The 24,596-nt window shown below is 48.0% G+C and overlaps 1 protein-coding gene across 2 annotated transcripts in view; it reads left to right on the top strand.

Annotated features, from left to right (window-relative positions):
• Positions 1-24,596, top strand: part of LOC138493248 (uncharacterized) — a 387,082-nt gene that overhangs the window by 322,486 nt on the left and 40,000 nt on the right. For both annotated transcript variants that reach the window (XM_069620382.1, XM_069620381.1), the window contains exon 16: positions 10,081-10,253. In XM_069620382.1, the coding sequence (XP_069476483.1) occupies positions 10,081-10,253 (173 nt within the window). The remainder of the gene's footprint in view (positions 1-10,080; positions 10,254-24,596) is intronic.

Raw genomic sequence — 24,596 nt, 5'->3', positions numbered from 1 at the left:
AGCCTCCAGCCCTGCAGACCTCAACAGAGGCATAACGCATCATCTGTTTCTTCCTCATGATGGGAGAAAATACAGCAGCTTAATCAGCACAGGTGTTGGGTGGAGCAATTGATATCGGGGAAAGCAAGACCTAAGGAAGGACTGAGTTGTCCTGAAACTAACTACGGTAAAGGGCGACAGAAGTTTAACTAAAAGACGAAGGTTAACACTAGTGTCTATAGAGGAAGGTACAACCCCCCACATGGGTCTGTTTTACCACAACCTCCACACACTCTTTTCTTTAAAGTACTTAATAAATGATATAAAATAGACATATAAAATATCCAAAGAAGAGGGGTTACGCCCTCACAGGGGTCCAAACCCCCGGCCCTTCTATAAGCTGCTACTTACCGAGCTATCCGGGCCACTGACAATTCTGAACACACCAATGTGTTCCATTCATCACTTAAACATAATGTTTAGCAAAAGAGAGCACTGGGCAAGTGCACCTTAACTGCTCACCCTAGCAGGGTGTGGCAACCAGCAGTACACGAGGGGGTCCCTCGCCGCAGAATCCAGGCAAAGCCTGAAACCAAGCAGGCTACGGTGTGCTTACCGAAATAATGACATCTGCCATATGCAGCATCTAAACAGACTGCTAACCTTAAGGGAGGAATACCCTGAGCAATTGTGCCTTCCACTGTTTGCCCGAGCAGGGCGTGATAACCAGCAGTACACGAGGGGTAACCTTGCATTAGAACTGAGGTAGAAACCTGAAACCAAACAGGTTATGGCACACAAACTGTTAAGGTAATCACCAACGCCATATGCAGCACACCGACAAAGTTGCCAACTTTAAGTGAGGAATACACTGATGAAGTGTACCTCAACTGCTCACCCTAGCAGGGTGTGGAACCATCAGTATACGAGGGATCACCTCGCAGAAACACAAGCCAATCCTGCCACCGAGCAGGTGACGGTACCATTCCAGAGCACCCCAGAGTACCTGAAACTGGTCACCCCCGCAGGGTGTGGAAACCAGCAGTATACGAGGGGTTAACCTCCCCATAGAATTCAGGCAGAACCTGAAGCTAAACAGGTTATAGCACTTACCAAGAAGGCAAAGCACCCTTCAGTAGGCGAACTGGTGTTAATATATACTGAAAATATCAATTTAAACACAAAATAAAATATCAATTTTAAATATATATATATGTATATATATATATATTATATGAATAAATATAAACATTAATGTGAATACATATATATAAATACACATTCGCATCCACATGTGTATACCGCCAAAGGCGGGCAGCGAACCGAGGCCCCTCGGCATGGTAAACCTGCAAACCTCTCCTTGAGCTATGCCTCTTGTGGGCTGAAACATCCCTCACCACCATAGATCCATATAAATTAAATGTAGAAATACAAGCGTTTCACTCTAAAAAGTGGACACAGCTGCCCTTTTCAGGAATAATCATGGAAGTTACTCCCATCAAAGGAGGGCCTAGCAAACTGCCCCCCCCAGCCGGATCCCCAGGACAGGCTTAGCCTGTATGCAACTAATGACAATGCGCATGTAAACATAAAAACACACACACGCGACGTGCGGGAAGTTAATGAGTAAAAGAAGCTGCAGCCTTTACAGTCATGGAAAAAATGCGCGCAGGTTCCTACTGCCGCTTACAGAATGAACTTGTAGAAAAACAAAAACAAAACTTCCTCTCAAGTGAAAAGAATTTCAAGCGTTCCCAAACCACCTGTGGGAAACGTGCGCTGGCTCTGGGGCTGGGGCAGCTGCTAAAAATAACACTGCCTGGAGGGAAAGAATTTCACACTTAGCCGCAGCCTGATTAGAACGCCTCTCAGGGCTGAAGAAATATAAACAAACACTGCAGAAGCAGAAGGCTCCCAGCGGAGCATTACAAAGCATGAATGTGACCTGCAGGTCAGCGTTCGCACACGAACACGGCACTCAGCCAGTTACCAACGGAACATGAAAAATACATGACCATTTCCACAGTACAGTGTAATAAAACCCCAAACTCATCAATATAACATTAATAACATAAATAAATAGCACTCTAACCTCCATAATTCCACACTAAGTAAAGAACTAGGAGGAGTTGACTTAGCTGTGGATTGCAGCAGCAAAGAAAGAGGAGTTGGGGTTAGAGTAATGGACATATATAGAAGAGGGTCCCTGCTCATTGGTCCCCTGCAGGGCATGACCTGTCCTCCATGATGGTTTGGGGAGTTCCCAATACATTGACATTGAACTCTATCTAGTTCTGTTGTGGAAACTTTTTTGTTTGTAAAAGTATTTTCTTTGCTGCTGTGGTTTCAGAGTAAAGATTGTAATGCATAATATGAGCCTCCTGTCTTGTCATAGAACTGCGTTTAGTGCAGCTTCATTCATTGAACAATGGCGTTTGACAGTTGGTTCGCCACCTGCTGGCCAAACAGGAGAAGGCAAATTTGAATATCTTTCTAGCCATTCAAAAAGAGAAGAGGTGCCTAGTACGTTGAAACATACAGGACGAGGAACTCCATCCGACATGGGCACAGAGATATCAATAGGCAATATTTCTGATGCCGGAGCAGAGGAGGCACCATCACATAAAACGTTTGAACTCGCTGATGACGTTGCGGAGTCATCAGGACGAGCAGGAAGGCGCCACATTCAGAGAACTCAATGAATAGCAGCAAAGTATGCAGACACATTCAGAAGGCAATCACACTGCGACACATACTCAGTAATGGCCGCAGGCCACACGAGGCAGAACGCGGACATCAGATATGAGGTAATATGGAAAGCGGGCTGAGATTGTCTATTTCAGCCGCGGTTCCATTGACCAGAGTGGCTAAACACACACTGCATGTTGCTAATAGTAGTTGGAGCTCTGTATTGCCAAGTAGAATATTTGTATAGAGTCCTCTGGTTGGACTTTAGAAAAACTGTCCTAACAGTGGCCCCAGGCCAGGTCACGCCACACAGAATCACTTCATGGAACCCAAGCCTGGTGGCTTGCATAAAAGCAAAGTGCATTTTGGGAACCTTTACATTTGGAACATGTCCTTGATAGTGATTCAGCAAGAAACCCTTTTAAGCGAATAATAGAAGTTGGAATCTGCTCTTTTCTTTGGTCAAAATACTCACCCTAACAAAATAAATGTCTATAAATTGTGAGACACATATTTAATTCCTTTTGTCATTTGTTCTAGTGCCTTTCACCATAATTATGGTCCCAATGTGCTTTTGGTCCAAAAATGTGGGAGAATTTGGGAGGTGCTATTATGCATTTTTGCATTTCATCCATTAAAGTTATGCGAGGGTGGCCAAGACCCTGCTAGTCACCCATTCAAAATGGAGTGAATATGGGCCCAGCAGAGGTATACTATGGACTAAAGGGGGGGATTGTGTTTATGGAGATAGTTATGTGGGAAGCTACAGTTTGATATTTTGTCATTAAAAGTGGCTTCATTCTAATGGTAGAAGTGATGTGCAATAGTGTTTGTGTTATATGTGTGTCTGGGGTGTTTGGAAGGGAGCCTTTCCCTTCCGCTAACCTGCAAAGGTACGGTGTGCGAGAGGAGAAAAGGGTTAGCTGTACAAACAACAATGTCTACTTCTTGGGTTCCATCTATGTAGAAGGAGCAGTTTCACAGGACGTATGCTAATTTGGACAGCCTCTGAACAGGGTGCAAGGCTTTGCTGTTTCTTCCTTTACCCTTGCATGCTGATTCACCTGAAGCGCCCTTGTTCCTGCATGAGAGAGCTTTCCTTGGGAACAGATCTGGGAGTTTCTGGGGCTAGCCCCTGAGCCTGGGGACTGAACAGTACATTTTCACACTATAACGTCAAGGAACCAGGTACTATGGTCAAACTGGAATATCATGCTGTGATGTCGGGTCCCAGATGGTGTGCGGGCCCGACCTCGTGGGTAGGCCTGGCTTGGGCCTGGCCTAGTTCGCAGCGCTGGGGCGGTGCTCAAAGAAAGACGTGACCACACGTTTGGCTGCATAAACCTGGACTGGCGTTCTAACGCCAGTTCTGGTGATTCCTTTATTTCCGGGTGTCATGTGATCCGGAAGTATCTGGGCACGTGACACCACATTCTTCTCCAACTTGGAGGTATTTTACAACAGTTAAACAACAAACATGTTATAACGGGTACCGTACACTCTGAGCCACTCTGACCTCATCTTGGCCGGGTTTTCTGAAGGTAGACACTGTCCACCACGTATCCGTGGAGGCGGGACGACGGTCTGGGCTTCTCTCTCAGGAGGTATCGGGGATTTGCCCTCTCCAACTTGTCTGCCCCTGGGTGCTCGGCTCAGTCCTATTTTCTTGTTGGTGGGGTGTCTCCGGCTCTCTTGGGGTGGCACAGGTCCTGGTTGTCATTTGGTCTCGGGGCGTGCAAGGTGTCGCCGGCTCTCCTCTTGGGGATACCGGGCTCTCTTCCCATAGTTCCGGTGGCACCTTCCTGAAGTGCGACACATTCCTTGTCACTGTTTCACTCCCTCAGGTGGCGGTAATCATACTGTGGTTTGCAGCACTGACTGTCCACGGTTGGAGTTCAAATTTGAGGGACATTTTCTTGGGCGTCGCCCGGGTTCTTGACGATGACGGTGTCTCCTGGTGTTAGGTCTCGGTGGCTGGCTCGCCTGGCAATACTCTCTTGCTCATTTCGCCTCAGTCTCATAGCATCTATGGCTGGGATGTCAGGTTCCGGAGCTACCCATTGTGGATGTATCGGGAGCTCTGCCTGTATGGGTACCCCAAACATGAGGGCAGCAGGGCTGATTCCTGTAGAGGAGTGTGGAGTTTGTCTGTGCGTCCTCAGGAATCGATACACTGCCTTCAGCCATGGATGCCCTCGTTCTTTAGCAATGCAGATAACTTTATTGAGTGACCCCATGAACCTCTCAGCGTCACCGTTTGCTTGGGGCCATCTTGGGGTGATACGCTTGTGTTTTACGTTTGTCTTTGAAAAATGTGCGCAGTTCTTGGCTGGCGAACGATGGTCCGTTGTCGCTCTTGACTTTGTCGGGATACCATGTGTTGCAAAGATCTTTTCTAGTGTGAGGATCGTTGTCTTCGCGTTGGTGGATGCCACGTCTTCTACTTCAGGATAGCTGCTGAATTCATCAATCACAACGAGTAGGTATCCTTCGCCGGCAATGGTACAGTGGTCCATGCTGACTGCCTCCCACCGCTTGCTGCTTCTTGGGGCGCTGGCGGTGGGTTCTGGTTTCTCGGCCCTCCTGGAGGCTTGCCAGGCTGCGCAGGATTCCACCAGCTCCACTACTCGTTGTTGTATGTTGGGCATCCACATTCTGGACTTTAAGTATGCTGTTGTTTTGACGATGCCCTGATGTCCGCTGTGGGCTAGCCTGAGGGCTCTCTCCTCTAGTGACGCGGGTAGCACGATCCGGTGACCCTTGAGGAGTACACCTTCGGGGGCAACTGAGAGTTCATGTCGGATCCCAAATAGCGCCCGAAGTTTGGCTTGAGCAGACGTGGTGCATTGGGCCATGGATGTGAGGTAGTTCTTCCAGTTTCTTGACTGGATGGCTGTGGTAGTGTGTGTCAGGATGGTGTCTGCTTCCGTCTCGCTTGCTATTTCCTGTAAGGTCAAGGCCCGTGGTCGCAGGCGACTACATGACATACGTGTTCATCTGTTTCTTTCGCGTGGCATTGTTCCCCATCAGTGGCGGGCCGCGGGTGACGGGACAGGCAGTCGGCTGGGTTGTCCATCCCTAGGCGGTAGTCCACTTTGATATTGTAAGGCTGCAACTGCAGCATCCACTTTTCAATGCGTGCTGGTGTGTGAGGAGCCGATCCTCGGAACATTGGGATCAGGGGCTTGTGGTCCGAGAATACTTTTGCTTGCTTGCCCAGCAGGTATACTTTAAAGTGTCGGCATCCGCACAGGATAGCAAGGGCTTCCTTCTCAATGTGGGCATAGTTCTGTTCTAGTTTGGTGAGTGCCCGACTGGCAAATGCGATGGGGTACACGTTGCCTTCGTTGTCTGTTTGAGTTACTACTGCCCCGAGGCCGACTGGGCTGGCATCGACAAGAAGTTCGGTGTGTCTCTCTATGTCAAAGAATGCCATAGTTGTGGAGGCTGATAATGTGTCCTTGATTTGTTGGAATGCTTGTTGGTGAACAGGTGTCCATTCCCACTTCTTATCTTTCTTGGTTAGTTCCCGGAGTGGGCTTGCGATGCTGGCAAGGTCTGGAATTAACCTCACGCAGTAGGTTGCCATCCCCATGAAACTCCTCACCTCAGTGGCCGATTGAGGGGCTTTGGTGTTCTTTATGTCGTTAACTTTAAAGGGGTCCGGCGACACTCCTTTTGCGTTAAATATGTAACCGAAGAAACATAGTTCCTCCTTCGCGAATTCACATTTTTCTGCGTTTAGTGTCAGACCGGCTTCTTCCAATCTGCCTAGGACTGCTGCCAGGCGCTTGTGGTGCTCTCTTTCATTGGATGCGTACACAAGAATGTCGTTGCTAATGTTCGTTGTTCCCTCTAGGCCGGTGAGAACTTTGCGGATTTCGTGTTGGAATACCTCTGCGGCTGACGATATCCCAAAGTTTAGCCGTTTGTACCTTCTCAGACCAAGGTGAGAGGAGAATGTAGTGATATATTGCGACTCTTTGGCTAATCTGAGCTGGTGATAGCCGGATCTGAGGTCAAGCTTGCTAAAGATTGTTGCTCCTGTGAGGTCCACAATGAGTTCATCTATCGTTGGAGTTATGTGGCGCTCTCTTCCGATGGCTGCGTTGGGAAGTCTCATGTCGATACAGATGCGTACCGCGTTGGGTTGCTTGGGTTTTTGGGCAACCACCATGGGGGACACCCACGGGGTCGTTCCTGATGTCTTTTCTATTATCCCTGCGTCCTCGAGCTTAGCTAGTTCCTTCTCTACTGCTTCTCTCAAGTGGAACAGTATCTGTCGGTGACGTACGGCTTTCGGCTCGATGGTAGGGTCTATGTGGAGCTTGATGGTTCGGCCTTTGAGGAATCCGATGCCTTGGAATATCTTCTGGTATTGTTCTAGTAGGCCGTCGAGTTCTTTGTGTTTAAGGCTGAAAGTGAATTGTATTAATTTCAGTTTTTCTGCTGTCCTACAGCTTAGCAGCGTTTCGCAGCCAGCATCCACGACATATACGCGTGCCCGGCAATTGGTGTTGCTATGAGCAAAGTCTGATTTAAAGGATCCTTGCACCGGTAGGGGTTTCTTGCATCCATAGGCGCATAGTCGGACTTTCTTCTCGTGGAGTTTGGGCTTTGGGCGGAGCTTGCCGAATGCGGTCGTCGGCATTACATTCACTGTTGCGCCAGTGTCGATGACTACTTTTAGTGGTTCTCCGTCGGCGATGATCGTGCACGATGGTCTCTTCCGTTGTCGGGATCGATGTGGTTCAACGGCCGAGATGAGGTGCACCCGGTGTATCCGCTTGTTCCCTCTTTTCCGTCTGTCTTTGTCTCTCCTCTCGGGGGATTCGCTATCATCGCTGTCGTCGCTATCACTTGTGTCCGGGGATCTTTGGGAGTGATCAACGGCTCTGGCCTTTCCTTGCCTGTTAGGCAGGTATGGAGTCTCTCTGGGTGCGAACTTTTTCCGGCGCTCTTGCTCTGGTCGCAGAGTTGGCTCTCTGTCGTTTCGGTTCAGCGGGTTTAGACAGACTGCAGCGTAATGATTGAGGCGATTGCATTTACGGCAGGTTGACCCCCATGCGGGACAGTACTCACCTTTGTGCCACGGGCCGCCACACCAATTGCAGGCTTTGTCCCTCCCTTGCTGCATGTGGGCCTTTTGCTGAGGCTTCACTCGAGTGTTCCGGTGTCTGGATGTGGCTGCAACCTCTTCCGTTGGTTTCGGGCTGTTGAGTGGAAGTCTCTGGATCGCTGCTTCGATCACCGCTACCTGGTCCTCCGTCTGCTCGCGAAGGCGTGCCATTTCTAGGATGCGGGATAGGCGTAGATTCTTCTCTGAGAGGATAGCTCTCCTCAGTTTTTCCGAGTGTATGCCGTTAATTATTTGAAGGCGGATGGCGAACTCCTCGTCGGGGAACTCGCAGCCGACCGCCATTTTGCGTAGGCGTGCATGGAATTTATCAACCGTCTCGTTTTCCCGCTGCCTGGCCATGCAGAAATGAAAGCGCTCATAGGGCCTCATTCCGTCTCAGGCGTTAAGGGGTTTACGGCGCCGTAAACGGCGCCGACCCTTAACGCCTGATTACAAGGTTCCCTTTGCGGGATGGCTGTTTAACGCCTGCTTTTTGCAGGCGTTAAAAGCCATGCCGCAAAGGGACCTTGGCGATAATTACGGCACCGTAATTTACGGTGCCGTAATTATCGCCTTTCCCCATTCTAATTATGCTCTATGGGTCAAAAATGGGAAAAGGGAAGGGGCCATTGGTGAATGGGGAATTACCGCCCCACTCACCTTGGAATGGGGCGGTAATTCCGCCATCCACCATGGCGGAATTGCAACCTTAGCGGCATGGACCATGGTGCTAACAGCACCATGGTCCTCCGCCAAGGTTGTAATGAGGCACATAGTCCTGGTTGAGGTCTGGTTTGAACATGTTGGTGAGCACCGTCTTTGCAGCGTCGTAGTCGTTTCCGTCTCCGCGGTTTGGGATGGCGTTGAACAGGCGTAATGCGGCAGTCCCGATGTTGAGCAAGAGGAAGGTGCGCTTCTTCTTTGGTACTGTGGTATCTCTTGCGTCGAGGTGCATTTCAAACGGTTGTAGCCAGATTTCCCAGCGAATGGCTGCCGCAGTGGTGAATGGGTCGAAAGGAGGCATGAGCGTGGTGAGCGCTGGTTCGGGATGATCTGTGGTGATGCTCCTTCTGGGTGACGAGTTAGTGGTGGCCCTCGAGGGGCTTGACTCTCCACTGGACATGTTGTGTTGCTGGGGTGAGGGCACAGCCAAAACGCAGGCTTATTGAGCTACACTCACAAGTGTTGTGATGCAGGTGCCTGGGTGGCGGCCTTGGGTCGCAGTGGTGTCTTCCGTTGACCTTATTGTCTTGGCTGTGCCTCCCGATAATTTAAATGTTCAATAGGAAAAAATAAAAAGTTTTTTTTTCTTCTTTTTTTGAAAAAAAACCCCCTAAATTGTTCTAGGATGAGGCGGGACTTGCTGCAACCACTTTGTTCCAAAGGCGATGCTCCTAGAACGTTGCGGGGCAGAGAACGAGGCTTTCAAAGTTTCTGTACATCCTGCGTGTTGATTTAGAATGTTGGGGGTGTGAAAGTGAGGCTCGGATGCCGCGCATGATGATACACGGCTGCGCTCTGTTAACGGTCTCTTCTTCTTCCCCTTCGTCACCAGTGTGATGTCGGGTCCCAGATGGTGTGCGGGCCCGACCTCGTGGGTAGGCCTGGCTTGGTCCTGGCCTAGTGCGCAGTGCTGGCACGGCGCTCAAAGAAAGACGCGACCACACGTTAGGCTACATAAACCCGGACTGGCGTTGTAACGCCAGTTCCGGTGATTCCTTTATTTCCGGGTGTCACGTGACCCGGAAGTATCTGGGCACGTGACACCACAATGCAAAACGGTAACATGCGCATGCAAGTACATATCGTTCACATTGTGCATGATGAAAATGCACTAAGCACAAGCTTGGGGTCCAAACACACAACAATGCTGCAGACTATGTGATTTGTGCTCCACACATGTACACTAACCATGCTCCATTGCTAAATGTCCCCTGTCCAGTTGGGTGTATTTGAGCAGTACACACATTGGAAAACCCTTTTTGCCTCATGTACTTCTGTTAAACATGATCCTCTGTTAAAGGAAGTGCACTGTGTCTGGGTTTGTGCTGCATATATAAACAAGGTGTGCATTTAAATGCGATGGGTGGTATGCACATCCTGTTGTGCTCAATATTCTCATGCTTGCAACATGGTGCGCAGCCAATGCCAGTGGGATGTTTTTGGTTGAACAAACACGTCTCAAACACAGACCGCATGCAATAGATGTGTGCTTTTCCTTATGCTTCTTGGCAGTACACAGTCCACAGTTTGGAACAGATGTCCCTGAAATGTGTGTTCTTTTTTCCTTTCAGTTCCCAAACCTGAGCCTCCTCGGGTCTCACCTTGTGCAGGCTGTCCATGGCATATTGAGGTCAACAGCACCGAGTTAGTGGAGCCTCTTCGTCACTCAATGACACGGTTTAACTCCGAGAGCAATGAGCCTTACTTCTATAAAGTGGCAACCATCCAAGAAGCTACAAAACAGGTCTGTATTGTCTGCTCGCATTAGACTTTAGACACTATTAGTGGCCTGTGATTACCTGAGCCTTCAGGCAGGGGTGCCGAGTATGCAGGGGGCTGTATCCATCCATCCCCCGACCCCACCCGGGAACAGCCATCTGTGTGGAAAGCCCCTATAATTACAATCGGACAGCCTGACATATTGTTCACCCCTCTCCCCCCAAAATCCCCCTCTCAGGAAAATCAAACGTGTGCTCCCCTGCCTTCAGACAATAAGGAAGATTGGACATGGTGGGAATACAACATTCCATATTTTCTCACACTGGACACACCCACTTTGCAGACTTATGCTAAAGATAGATGTAAATAAGCAAATGTGGACTAAAGGCACTAAGGTAACTGATTCCTCAAAGGCTGCAGTGTCTTAGCCATGGAGTAAGTGTGATATGCTAGGTTATAAGTCTTGGAGGCAATCTGTAGGGTAACATCCCCTTTGCAGGAAGTGAACACTTGCAGCTACCACACTAGCAATCTCAGGCATCAAGTGTGTTTATGAGGGAAGATGTGCCTATTCATTAGTATCCGGCGGGCGGGGTGTGTGGGTGGGTGGCAGCCTCTCAGCCAATGAGAAGGCTCGGAACAGGGGCATTACCACATGGTTATCACACCACTCTGAGCCTCCTCAGGGCTGGAGGCCGCCATCTTGCCCCACCAGGGAATGAAGTAAGTGTTCCCCTCCAACCATTTCCTCTCCCCCTCCACTTCCCTCCACTTACCTGCTTTTTTCTTCCTTTTTTGTAGCGAGCATGCCAGAAACACATCTGTCTCCAGCGCATCCACTCCCGATATGTGACACACCGCTAGGGAAAGGAAGAAGGGACTACATGTAGTCGCTACATGTAGTCCCCTCTTCCTTTCCATGGTGGACAATTTTTGTGTTTACTTTTTTCCTACTTTTTTAAATGCTGCCATGGAAAGTGAGAAGAGACTATGTGTAATCCCTTATCCCGTTTCATGGCTGCCATTTTGTTTGTTTACTTTTTTTACTAGTTTCCATGGCCACCATGGAAAGGGAGAACAGACTTTGTTTTCCTTTCCTAGGCTACCATTTTCTTTTCTTTTTTTGGTTGTGAAACTCCAGATCATCTGGCAATGGAAAAAAGTTGCTTTTAGTACCCGGTCCAAAAGGCTGGGGTACTAATAGCAATAGGAACCTTGTGAGGGGGGCATTACCGCCTCAGGTAATGGCCCAGGGCCTTCATTAAGGCCCTCGCTGTTACTATGGGCCCCATGCCATTACCTGAGGCGATCATGCCCGCCGCGGCTCAGCGCTTATTGCTTAAGTGCACTTTCCCAGGGTGAATACAGTAAAGATCTTGACCTGATTGTAAACAGCTAAACAAGGGTTTCCTGATTCCTAGTTAAACATGTAGGTCTCTCAACTGGTTAGGCTAGTACGTTTGTGTGTTTCCGCAGCCCACCTGTAATCCATTACCTGAATGTGGCTCCACTTTTTTATGGCAGCGGTGTACCCCAATGGGCTGAACAAAGGAATAAGAAATAAAGACAACAATGTCCACTACTTAATTACTAATGATATTTATTTAGAAGAAAGACACACATATTATGGGCTAGTGGTATGCACATAAAAGCCCTTCCCAGGACTAGTAACCTGAAAGTCCGGCAGCATACCAATGTTCTTCTCCACACAGCTCCCGCCCTGGGTGGAAATATTGTGGAGATTTAACACAACGACAACCAGGATTTAAGGGATTCTCCATTTAAAGCAAACAGTCTGCAGTGTGATGTTCATGTTCCTAGCACACATGCCTGGCTTCTCACCAAGTGTGCTGCCGAACTGCTGCTTGGAACTCTAGCAGTCCCTGATATTCTCCTTTCAATGGCATTTGTCATGTGGCTAACTCTATCATGATGCTACAACTGGGATGTATGTGATTTCTTTGAAAATATTTCACCTAATGGAGATTTCACTGAACACATTTCACCGAAAAACGAAATCAACTTTTTACGTTTTCTACATTGTTTATATATAATGCGGGGGGAGAACCCCTGCGCCCCCCCTCCCCCCTCCCTACCCTAACTGATATCCTTACCCTACACGCCACCTTCTATGCATTACACATATACCATTTCACCTAAAATTTGCAGTGAAATAAATTCAGTGAGATCTCATTAGGTGAAACAGTATTCAATGAAATCTATGGTAACGCTACAACTGTACTCTGACATGGGGAAATCAACAATCCCACCTAAGCTGGCCCTCTCCATTGCAACCTACAGATGGGTGATAGGATTGGATTGGTGGTGGGAATCGGAGGAAACCGGTGCTTCGTATCTAAGTTCTAGGTAAACCTGAGTGTTTTTTTTCTGTTGGATTCCAAGAATAAAGGATCATTCATTTTTTTGGTTAGTTTTGATTTCAGTCTTTATTGTTACTCAAGTTTCCCGACACATGTTTTGACCACACAAGGGTCTTTATCAAGGCTATGGTATTTTTAAGTCATACCGCATTTGACAAGATTTGGAATTTGTGTCAAAATTAGTGCACAAAATTCAACAAAACCGAAAATGCAAAATTGTGGAGTGTAACAAGTGTGGTTAGTGATTGGGAGGATAGCTCAGCAGCAACGTGCTCGCCTTGGAAGCAAGACGAGATGGAGCAACTCAGGTTCGATCCCTGTGTTCGCGCTAAGAAACCTCTGGGTATTAAGAACGTTATAAATAACCAATCATATCATATTATCATATTGGTATAAGTGAGGTGTGGTGACATTACCAAAGTTTTAGAACAAGGTGAGTAACAAATGAGGTAATTTATGAATGCATTGTGTACAGTGTATACATTACACATATGTTAATAATTGGTGAGTACCATTTTCGAGTTTGTATGATATGAAAAATATATGGTAACAATAAGAAGAGCGGGTGATGCACCAAGGGGGAGAAAAAAGGGGGAGAGAGGTAGATAAAAGTTAGAGTAGTTGGTGCAGGTAACCTGGGACTAGGTGGGGCTCTTATAAGAGGCCCAACGTTAGCTTTGACTTGGATTGGCTTACCAAATAGTATGCTCCGGTTGGCTTGATAATAGTGCCTGGTGCCCAGTGTTAAGCTTCTGAGAATTTGTTTGCTGGATAGCACTCTAATGAGAGAAGTAAGGAGTGAGAATTAGACAGTTGGCCATGTCCAGACAGTGGATCTGTGCCATGAGGGGCGGGTGTGATAATGAGATACCTAGAATGTGGGTGTACATGCTGGCAGTGCTCAGAGGAAGTGGTCCCTACATTCGTGTGCATGGTTGTGGTCATTGTGCTAAAGGGAGAGGTGACCAGATAGCTAGTGGGAGATTGGAGATGCATTGTCGGTTGTTTAGCTGTCCGTGGCAAGGGTTTGCTGCAAGCTGCATGGTGAATACCTGTGGGAGGACACGTGGTACTATGGTGGTATGGCACAATGGGTGCCTGGGGCATCCATGTTGGGGTGTATGTCAAGAATCTTGGTCCCGTCATGTCATCGGTTTGTCTTTAGTCCATTATTGCTGAGCGTGGCCGGGTTCTGACTAGCGGGCATGCGTGGTGCCTGAGAGATGGTTGTGGGCTAACCAAGCAGTAGGGGGGTGAAAAAGTGCACGGGATGTGGGTGGTCAAGATTGGGACCTTGAGTGCCCTATTTGTCATAATGCTAGGTGTGAGAGACATGGTGGGGGGGGCATAGTTTTGAGGGAGTGGTGGAAGTGGCGCCGAACATATGTCATAAACAACCCCTGATTAGCACAGCATCCCAGCGTTTCATGTGCTCTAAACCGTGACATTTTATACTGATGGGTGAAGCTTCCTGTCTATGCTTACCACCTCAAAAACAGCAGCAGCACATGGGCTGACCTAGACTCTGACCCAGTGGCAATGAAACATTCTCTCCCAATTGGTGCAGCATTGCTCCTCATCTGATGTCCCATCAGACGTGTTCTACTAGCCCTGGGTGTCGAACACCTTCCCCTGCAGTGCTCTGTTTTCACTACTATACACCTTGAAACAACCCTTTCTGTAGCTAGGTTGTCTAGGGACTTAAGGAGAACTTGGAGCCTCAATGTCTGCCTTACAGTGATTCTATAATAGGCCTGGTACTTCCCTGTGGTAGCCACTGTCCAATGCATTTCTACTGGGACACAGACCCAGGTCTTTGTGTATGGGTAATCCGTGTCCAATGGCTACACAAAAGCCCAAACTATTGGTTTTGACACTGCTTTTTTTGTCATAAGTCAAAACTAAGCAACTTTATTGACACTGCTTGTTGCATTTTCTATCTCTGGCCACGTTCCTTAAGCTACTCCCATGGTTATAGTACACCAGGAGCAGGAGAAATGCCACTGTGAATGGTGAACCCTAAACTCAGACATATATTTTCTCTGTGTGTACTTATGTTTCCCACAGCGTAAGGCAGACGATGAGAGGGCTGAGGTCTCTCCCACCCCTCTCTCACAGTCACAGTATGCTTGTAGAACCTCAGAGTGCTTTTTTGTTCTTTCAGTCCCTGCACGCGGGGTCTGGTGCCCTTTGTGCCCACAGCCCCCGCTCCAGCCTGGGGGGCCTCGTGGCCCAGTGGGGACATCCATTGTGCTGTGGTCAGGACCCCTGCAACATGGCTGACAGTTTTTGCCAATATCAAGCCGGCAGGCTGGAAAGCTGGCCTACACACAAAGGCCCTATCCAAAGGCTCCTGTCTGAGCCCGTTCTTTCGCTCACCACATCAGCTTCACCAACAACTACTGGACCCTACTCCTCTCCCGGCCTGCACACAACGGAAAACAGAAAAATCTCAGTGCGCCCAGCAAGGTAAGCCCTGAAGGGCTTCACTGATGATATTTGATATTTAATGGTGTGGCTTGCACGTAAGTAACTTCAGAGTGCTTTTTTGTTCATTAAGTCCCTGCATGCAGGGTCTGGTGCCCTTTGTGCCCGCAGCTCCCACTCCAGCATTGGGGGGTGCCTTGTGGCCGAGTGGGGACCTCCATTGTGCTGTGGCTCAGCACCCCTGCAACATGGCTGACAGTTTTTGCCAGTTCCAGGCACTGGAGTGCCTCCTCAACACCAGGGCCCAGGCCAGGTCCTGATTGACCTGTCTCCCTGTTAACCAGACAATTGCAAGCCAGCAGGCTGGAAAGCCAATCCACACCTGAAGGCTCTATCCAAAGGCTCCTGTCTGAGCCTGTATGGGCTGAGGAGGGATTGGATGGGCCCCCACCTTGTTGCAGCCCCACAAACAATGCAGCACCCCCTTGGCCAAGTCTTCCTCCTGAACTTGCACCATGGCCTCTGTCTCCTTGATAAACGTGAGTAATGGCTGATCTCTCCGATTGCCTCCTCCAGCGTGTCTGTGTCCTTTCTAACTTCCTCTCCTTGAAACATCTCTTTACGACATGTGCTCCCTTTGTGTCACATGGTAAATACTTCTCAGCCTCCCCTCTTGCATCCCTGGGCACACTATGCTTGCATTGTACTCCTGATTTTAAAAAATCAAATCTAGGCGGTGTGTTTTCACATTTTTTATCCACTTGTACTGCTTGCCTTGTACTCATGTTTTAAAAAATTTAATCTAGGTGGTGTGCTTTCACATCTTGCATCCACTTGTGCTGCTTGCATTGTACTCCTGTTTTTGAAAAATCTAATCTAGGTACTGTGATTTCACATCTTGCATCCACTTGTGCGGCTTCTGTTTATGAAACTCTGAGTCCTGCACCCTACTGTCTGCTCTACATTGTATTGTGCCTTCCTTAACTACTAAGTCGCCTGTGAGTTAGGGCCAGGACTGTGAATTGCAGCCCCTCCCACCCCCATCTTTATCTTTACCTTCCCTTCTGTCATCTATCCTCTGCCACTGATGGCACTCTCCATCTCTCCAATCTTCTCTAACTGCTAGACTATCACCTATCTCTCTCACAAAACCTGGATGAAAAAAAACACAAACAAAAGACATCTGTGGTGCAAATCCTGGCCTCCCCATCACAGACACTTATGTCAGTGAATCCTCCAGAGAAATCTTCACTGACATCCTCTTCTCTGTCCCCCCTCCAGAACCATGGACTTCTCATCTCATCTCTACTCCCCCCCTTTTCTCGTCCTCTCCCATTTATGGTGGCACCAAGTGGGAAGTCCTCTTGGTAGGCTTCTTCTCATCACACTGCTGCATTAAAGTCTCCCACATGGGCACCATCTTGGTTCAGGGTCCAAAGGCAAACCTCCTTCTCTTTGATGGAATCCTGCCATCTCTCATTAACTTCCTTCCTTTCCCTGCCTTTTCCCCACCACTCTCTCCATCCCCCCACCTCTGACTGATGTACCACGCCCTTGTACTCCATCTCAGAAAACCTCCAAAGGCAGAGATTGTATCCACCTGGCGACCCTCAATGTCCGCTCAGCCAAAAAACACTCTGCTGACATCTGCCTCCTTCTTGAAGACACTGACCTTGACATTCTTGCACTCACCGAGACTTGGTTCAATGCCAGCTCAGTCACTGCCTTTGACTCCCTCCTACCTGACGGCTTTAAGATCATTTGCAAGCCCCAACCTCACTGTGCTTGTGGTGGGGTTGCCTTAATCTTCCCTTAGTGGGTTCCTTGTTCCATCTTACCCACTCAGCTGTACTTTTCTTTGGAGAGCCTGGTATGCAAATTGGTTATCTCTACCTCCTCCACCCTGACCATTGCTACCATTTACTGGCCTCCAGGTGCTACCTCCCTGTTCCTCTCTGATAGGACTGATTTCTGTTCCTCCTTTCTCTCAACCACCTCCAACCTGCTGCTCCTGGGTGACTTTAACATCCAATTGGACTCCCCTGACACAACATCCACTCTCTTCATTGACCTCTGCACCTCTCTATCCCTCTCCATTTTCCCTTCTGGTCCAACACATTCTGCTGGACACACTCTGGACGCCTTCATTCACTCTAACCTCCTTCTCTCATCTTCCCTGGTCACCCCTCTCTCTTGGTCTGACCACTCTCTTCTCTCCTCCCACTTGGGTCCCTATGGCCTTGTGACCACTCCTGCAAAAGCCCCGCCAACCTCGTTCACTAACATCCGTCCGATGAAACGAGTGTCAGCTGCTGCCTTCAGCTCCACCTTTATCCTCCCTTGCTCTCGCAACTCAGATGATACAATTGACTCTACTCTCAGCGACTTCCACCTATCCATCACCAACACCCTTGACATTCTTTCCCCAGTCCTGAGGATCCCCTTGAAACCTACCTCTAAGCATAGCTCTTGGTACGACTCTGAACTCGCAGACCTGAAACGAAAGTGCAGAGTTGCAGAACGGAAGTGGCAAGCCTCAGGCTCACCCTCTGACAAACTGGCCTGCTGCCTGCTCCAAAGGCAATAAAGGCTCTCTATCCGTGCCAAAAAAGGGCCCACATTTAGGCACGGGTATCTGGTGCAGCCAACAACACAGTTGAACTTTTTTAAAACTGCACAGAAGTTGCCAAACCTTCTGCAGTATCCCCCTCCCCTACTGCAGCACACTCGCCCCACACTTCACCACCAAAACTCAGGACATCCTGAACAGCTTTGTCACTCACTCTCCCAACCCAACCCTCACCCCCCCCCGCCTCCCTTGGCCACTAGCCCTTTTCCTTCCTACTTCTGCTCCTTTGCCCTTGTCTCTCTGGAAGAATTCACCAGAGTTGTGTGTTCCATGACGGCCTCTTCCAAACAGTTTGCCCCTTGCTCATCCAGAACCATCAAGGACAACATTTGCTCTATCGCCCCTGCACTCGCTGATCTCTCATCTGCATTTGACACTGTCAACCACTGCATCCTCATACAAAGGCTACATGACACTCTTGGTATCTCGGAGCGGGCACTGGACTGGCTGACCTCCTTCCTAACAGACCGCTCCTCCCAAGTGATCCTGGGCGCCTTCTCCTCTCCTACTTCCTTCTCCACCTGTGGCATCCTCCAGGGCTCCATTCTTTTGTTTTGGCTCGTTAACATCTACCTTTCTCTGCTGGCATGCCTCATCTCCTCCTTCTCACCCAACCTCCAGTGTTATGTTGATGACACACAACTCTTCTTCAAACTTCCTGCTGACCCCCTTGCACCTTCCATCATCACTGACTACCTTTCTGCCATCCAGGCCTGGTGCACTTCCAATGATCTCTGTCTCAATGCCAGCAAAACAGAGATCCTTCCTATTGGGACCCCTGCACCCAACTTCTTCCCCTCGATCTGGCCTTCTTCCATGGGGACTCCCCCTGATGCCTCTTCTGAAGCCAGAAACGGAGTCATCTTCGACTCCTCTCTCTCCTTCCTCCCTCACCTCAGGACATTGCCAAGAAGTCCCACTTTCAGCTCATCCTTCTCAAGGGAATTCTACCCTTTCTCACCTTCCCGCAGAGGCTCAATGTTACCCGGTCCCTAGTCCTCTCTAGGCTTGACTATTGCAATAGCCTCCTCCTGAATCTACCTTCTTCCACTCTGCGACTCTCCAGCTAATCGAGAATAGGGCAGCAGGATTTATCCTTGGCCTCAAGTCCAGGGACCACATCTCTCCTGCCCTACAAAGTCTTCATTGGCTCCCTGTTGCTTCACAGATTAAACTCAAATCCCTCTGTATCATCCACCATTCTATCTGCAACTCATTCTTACTAAATATTCCTCCTCTAGACCTCTGCGCTCCTCTGGCACCAGCTCCTTGTGTGTAAAGCGTTTTGCTAAACAGAGAGCAGGTGATCGATCGCTTTCCTCAGCTAGCTCCCTTCTTTGGAACAGTCTCCCTCTCCCTCTTCATCTTGATCAGCACTTTCTTAAATTCCAGAAGATCCTCAAGAACTTCCTCTTTACCTCTTCCTTTCCTCCCTCTCTCCTCTGCTAATCTCAGTCGTTCAATTGGTGTTCAGGGCCTTTAAGCATCCCCTGGGCCCTGACCTCCCACACCGAATCACCCCAGCTTCTGTCTATTCTCAGAACTTGCCTCGGCTAACCCTACATTCTTGGAGGCACGCACTTACCTTACATTGCACTTCACCTGTTGCTCACCCATTAGCACCCCAGCACCTATCCCATTTCCTCTCCCTTCTGCACTTGCACGTTCCAAATACTCACATGGCATAGTAGGTTTGTCTTCCCCTCCCCACTGTATTTATATTTATATTTTTATGTATTGTAATTGTTTTTCATCCCTTGTCCCCACATTGTTGCCCCGTGGGTGCTTTGAAACAGTATTTACTTCCTGTATAAGCACCTAATAAGCCGAACAATAAAATAAATAAATAAATAAATAAATACTCATATTCTCAGAAACACGTGTTTTTTTGGTGAGATCAATTTTACAGAATTATTTACACCTGTTCTTTAAAAGAAATACACTTCAATTACTTACATATTGAAGTGTATAGTATCACAATCTGCACTTACTCAAATTATTGAAAGAATCATCTATATTGACACAATTCAGCAACACAAGTTATACAAAAATACATACATACATGTAAACCCCTACACATAGGTGTAAGCATAAAAATAAAGTTACAGTGCATGAAATTACAACATGCGTTTCATAGTAAAACACCTTCATGTGAAACACACTTTTATATAATTAACATTGTAATCATTGAATCCGAATCCGTCATCTTTCAAACCCTTTGTCTTGTCCAGTAACTAAACATATGCCAACTAGCAACACACTGGGCCTCATTACCGGTAGGCGCCAAGGGATTACTGGCACCGGTAAGGGCACCAGTGCCGGTAATCCCTTACCACCCTATTCCGAGATCCCTTAGCGGGTCCCTTCCTCAACGCCTGGTTTTACCAGCCGTTATGGACGGGATCCGTTAAGGGACTTCAGAGCTAATAACGGGCCCGTTATTAGCTCCATCCCCATTGAGCCCTATGGGGGCTCGAATGGGAATGGGGAATGGTTCCCGGAATGGGGTCTTACCGGGTCCTCCAAGGTCAGAATGACCCGGTAAGTCCCTATTCCGGGAACACGGACCCGGAATGCGGTAAGGGGGTAGCCATGGCGCTAATAACACCATGGTTACCTCCTACCGGGTAATGAGGCCCACTGTCATCAGCATTTTGCATATGCTATTTTCGATAAAGAGTCTTAAAACGTTTACAGCTTTATCAGGGAAATTTTGTTTTAAAAACATATTTACAAAACCATCAAAAATGAATTCACATAACATATACCTAGTCTACTTACGTTGAACCATCATTATCAAAGAATCAATTCGATTACATACGTATTCTATGTCAATTATTACTCTGTGATATTTCATACAACCTGCAATAAACACAGGCTATGTAAACAGTAATGGGTGGATTTCTTTTCCCCTGTTCTTGTTCATCCCAACATTAGAGGGAGCATCTCATAGTCTATTTTCCCGTTCCTCCAATAGTCGAGTATAATTATTTCACATATTGTTTACTGGCTCAATTGGTTTCTGGCCAATCTTCTCTTCCCTTCATTCTGTGAAAAAGATGTAAAATCAACATCACATCTGGGTAGCTCTATCGTCACAATTATTTCAAGACGTCACCTAGCAATGAATAACAATCAACTTACTGAATCCCCCTGCTTTTGCCTAATGTGAGCTCTACTGACGTAGATTAACTGTTCACACCCACTCTATTGGAGCCACATTGGTCTATTCGCATTTTATTCAAACTTTACCAAAGTAAATTTGTGAGACACATCCACAGGCAGCGAGTTACTCAACTAGCCTCAAAACTCTAGACTGTTGTTGCTCTACTCCCATCCTGAAAGGTTTGTGTTGTCATTTCATGTGGATCATGGCCCCAAAGTGAGACCGCTTTTCTTTACTTCTATTCGGCTGATTGCATTATTGGTTAAAACTCATTTTGAAATGCAAAGTTGTTCCTATCCAGTGATCGCGTGGTATGCACAGCCATTTGGTTTTCATATAATCTATTTTGGTGACACAATATGTCATTGCTAACTTGCCACCATAACATTAATAAAATAGTCACTGTTACTCTTAATTGGACGGTAATGTGATTAATCACTAGTTAAGTGGTTAGCGTTTGTTATCACTCACTCATTAGACTCATCCATTCAATATGATTTTTGAGCCCATCAGTGGGTCTCTCTTAGCTAATTTCGTCTGTAGTATGCTCCCTGTAATGTCTAATTTCACCTTTTCCTGAACAAACCAGTTGATATCATTTTGTGTATGTCCATGTTGTAGATTGTGATTCACCATGGGTGATGTTGAAACAAAATTGCAAATTCTCAAACTGTGCTCATTGAGTCTACAATTAACAGCTTTTTTAGGTTTGTTCATATAACGTTTATTACATGGGCAAAACATTAAATATATATATATATATATATAAATTCAGTGAAAAAACTTTGTTAAAGGGACGTTATGGTTAAGTTGCGCTACTAAAAACCTATGAAATTCAGTGAAAAAACTTTGTCAAAGGGACGTTATGGTTCCAAGTAAAACCGAAAAACCCTTGAAATTCGCCAGTTATGGTAAGATAAGCAACCATAACTCTCGCCACCACCGTGCACTGCTAAGACTAACACCCAGGATATCAAAGATGACATCACAAATGTCATTGATGACATCACTGATGACATCACATGTGTATGTACTTTTCATGAAATATGTGTACAAGGGATTCTTATTATAATGTTGTGAAACAAGTGTCAAGGATCATTGCAATAAATATCATACCCTAATTAGTGCATTGAACGATGCATTGATATAAATAGCATTCTATTATGGGGTTCTATCTAATATACTAAGCTACTCATACAGAAACATAACATTGTGTGCAGTGTACAAGATGAAGGTATAATATTCGTAATGTTAATATGTTGAATAATGAAATGATAATTGTTTTCTTAATAGATTTTTGTGTACTGCGAAATATGTAATAAGTAGCTCATAAAACACATGTATTACATAATTGCATTACTATAGACAAAACACAAAGACACAAGAATACATACCAATATGGGTATATACAGGGAAAGTGAAGTTAGCAAAAAAGCACAAGTAGTAGCAGAAACAATTCGTAATTTAACTGATTATTTTCATGCAAATAAATGATTGCTCTGTTTCAAAGCTGCTATTTACCCTAGGTATATGTATCACTTGATGTGATTGGACCCTAAGGAAAGTAGTGTGAGTACAATGTATACAAATATGACCATATACAGGGAAAGTACAGCCATGAAAAGAAAAAAAAAACAACAGAACTATCAGAAAGTGCTGATAAGTCTATTGATTATCTTTATGCACAAAAAGGATTGCTGTCTTTCAAGCTTGTGTCTTCCCGTATGTATATGTTTCATATGATGTGACTGGACTCTAAGGGAATTACTGTAAGAACCTACTTGAAGGATACGTCTACAAATAAAATAACATTTTTAGTTTCTGACTGTTACTGAAGAAAACCATGTGGCCTAGATATGTCAGCAATAGAAAAAAGAGTGAGCCAGACATGTGATGTCATCAGTGATGTCATCGATGACATTTGTGATGTCCTCTTTGATGTCCTGGGTGTTAGTCTTAGCAGTGCACGGTGATGGCGCGAGTTATGGTTGCTTAGCTTACCATAACTGGCGAATTTCAAGGGTTTTTCGGTTTTACTTGGAACCATAACGTCCCTTTGACAACGTTTTTTCACTGAATTTCATAGGTTTTTAGTAGCGCAACTTAACCATAACGTCCCTTTAACAAAGTTTTTTCATTGAATTTCATAGATTTTCATTAGTGCAGGTTAACCATAACGTCCCTGTAACATTTCTTTTAACTACATTTTAAAGGTTTTTATTAGTGCAACGTCACCATAACATCCTTTTCAATAGATGAAGAACACTAACATCTTATGTCCTCAAAGTGGGAACGCCGGGTGGTAAAAAAAACAAAAAGATGGCCACCATGGAAAGGGAAGGCAGGGTGTTCAAAAAGAACACAACAGGGCATGAGCGGGGGGTGGGAGGGAACAGGGGAGACACATGGGCATGAGCGGGGGTGAGAGGGAACAGGGTACAAACGGGGCATGAGCAGGGGGTGGGGGGGGAAAGGAATGAAACACGGGGCATGAGCGGTGGTGGGGGGAACACGAGAAAGACACGAGGCATGAGCAGCGGGTGGGGAGGAACATGAGGGAGACACAGGGTATGAGCGGGGGGTGGGGAGGAACAGGAGGGAGACACGGGGCATGAGTGGGGGGGGTACAGGGCACACACGGGACATGAGCGGGGGTGGGGGGGAAAGGAGAGAGACAAGGGGCATGAGCGGGGGTGCGGGGAACACGAGGGAGACACGGGGCATGAGCAGGGGTGTGGGGGGTTACACGAGGGAAACACGGGGCATGAGCGGGGGGTGGGGGGAACACGAGGGAGACACTGGGCATGAGCGGGGGGTGGGGGTCAACAGGAGACAGACACGGGGCATGAGCGGGGGTGGGGCCAACAGGAGAGAGACACAGGGCATGAGCGGGGGGTGGGGAGAACAGGAGACAGACACGGGGGGTGGGGAGAACAGGAGACAGACACGGATCATGAGCGGGGGATGGGGGAACAGGAGACAGATACGGGGCATGAGCGGGGTGGGGAGAACTGGAGACAGACACGGGGCATGAGCGGGGGTGTGGGGGGCAACAGGAGACAGACACGGGGCATGAGCAGGGGGTGGGGGGCAACAGGAGAGAGACACGGGGCATGAGCGTGGAGTGGGGGGTACAGGAGACAGACACGGGGCATGGGTGGGGGCAACAGGAGACAGACACGGGGCATGAGCGGGTGGTGGGGGGAACAGGAGACAGACACGGGGCATGAGCGGGGGTGGGGGGAACAGAAGACAGACACGGGGCATGAGCGGGGGGGTGGGTGGCAGCAGGAGAGAGACACGGGGCATGAGCGAGGGGTGGGGGGTAGAGGAGACAGACACGGGGCAGGGGGTGGGGGGCAACAGGAGAGAGACACGGGGCATGAGCAGGGGCGTGGGGGGGTACAGGAGACAGGCACAGGGCATGAGCGAGGGGGCAACAGGAGAGAGACACGGGGCATGAGCGGGTGGGGGGAACAGGAGACAGACACGGGGCATGAGCGGGGGGTGGAGGGGTACAGGAGACAGACACGGGGCATGAGCGGGGGTGGGGGGCAACAGGAGAGAGACACGGGGCATGAGCGGGGGTTGGGGGGCACAGGAGACAGACATGGGGCATGAGCGGGGGGTGGGGGGAACAACAGAGACAGACACGGGGCATGAGCGGGGGGCAACAGGAGACAGACACGGGGCATGATCGGGGGTGGGGGGCAACAGGAGACAGACACGAGGCATGAGCGGGGGGTGGGGGGTACAGGAGACAGA

The sequence above is a fragment of the Ambystoma mexicanum genome, chromosome 10 (genome assembly GCF_040938575.1).
Source record: "Ambystoma mexicanum isolate Mex_15411 chromosome 10, UKY_AmexF1_1, whole genome shotgun sequence".
NCBI lineage: Eukaryota > Metazoa > Chordata > Amphibia > Caudata > Ambystomatidae > Ambystoma > Ambystoma mexicanum.
Note: the sequence above shows the minus strand (reverse complement) of the source record. Positions and strands in the feature narration are given on the sequence as shown.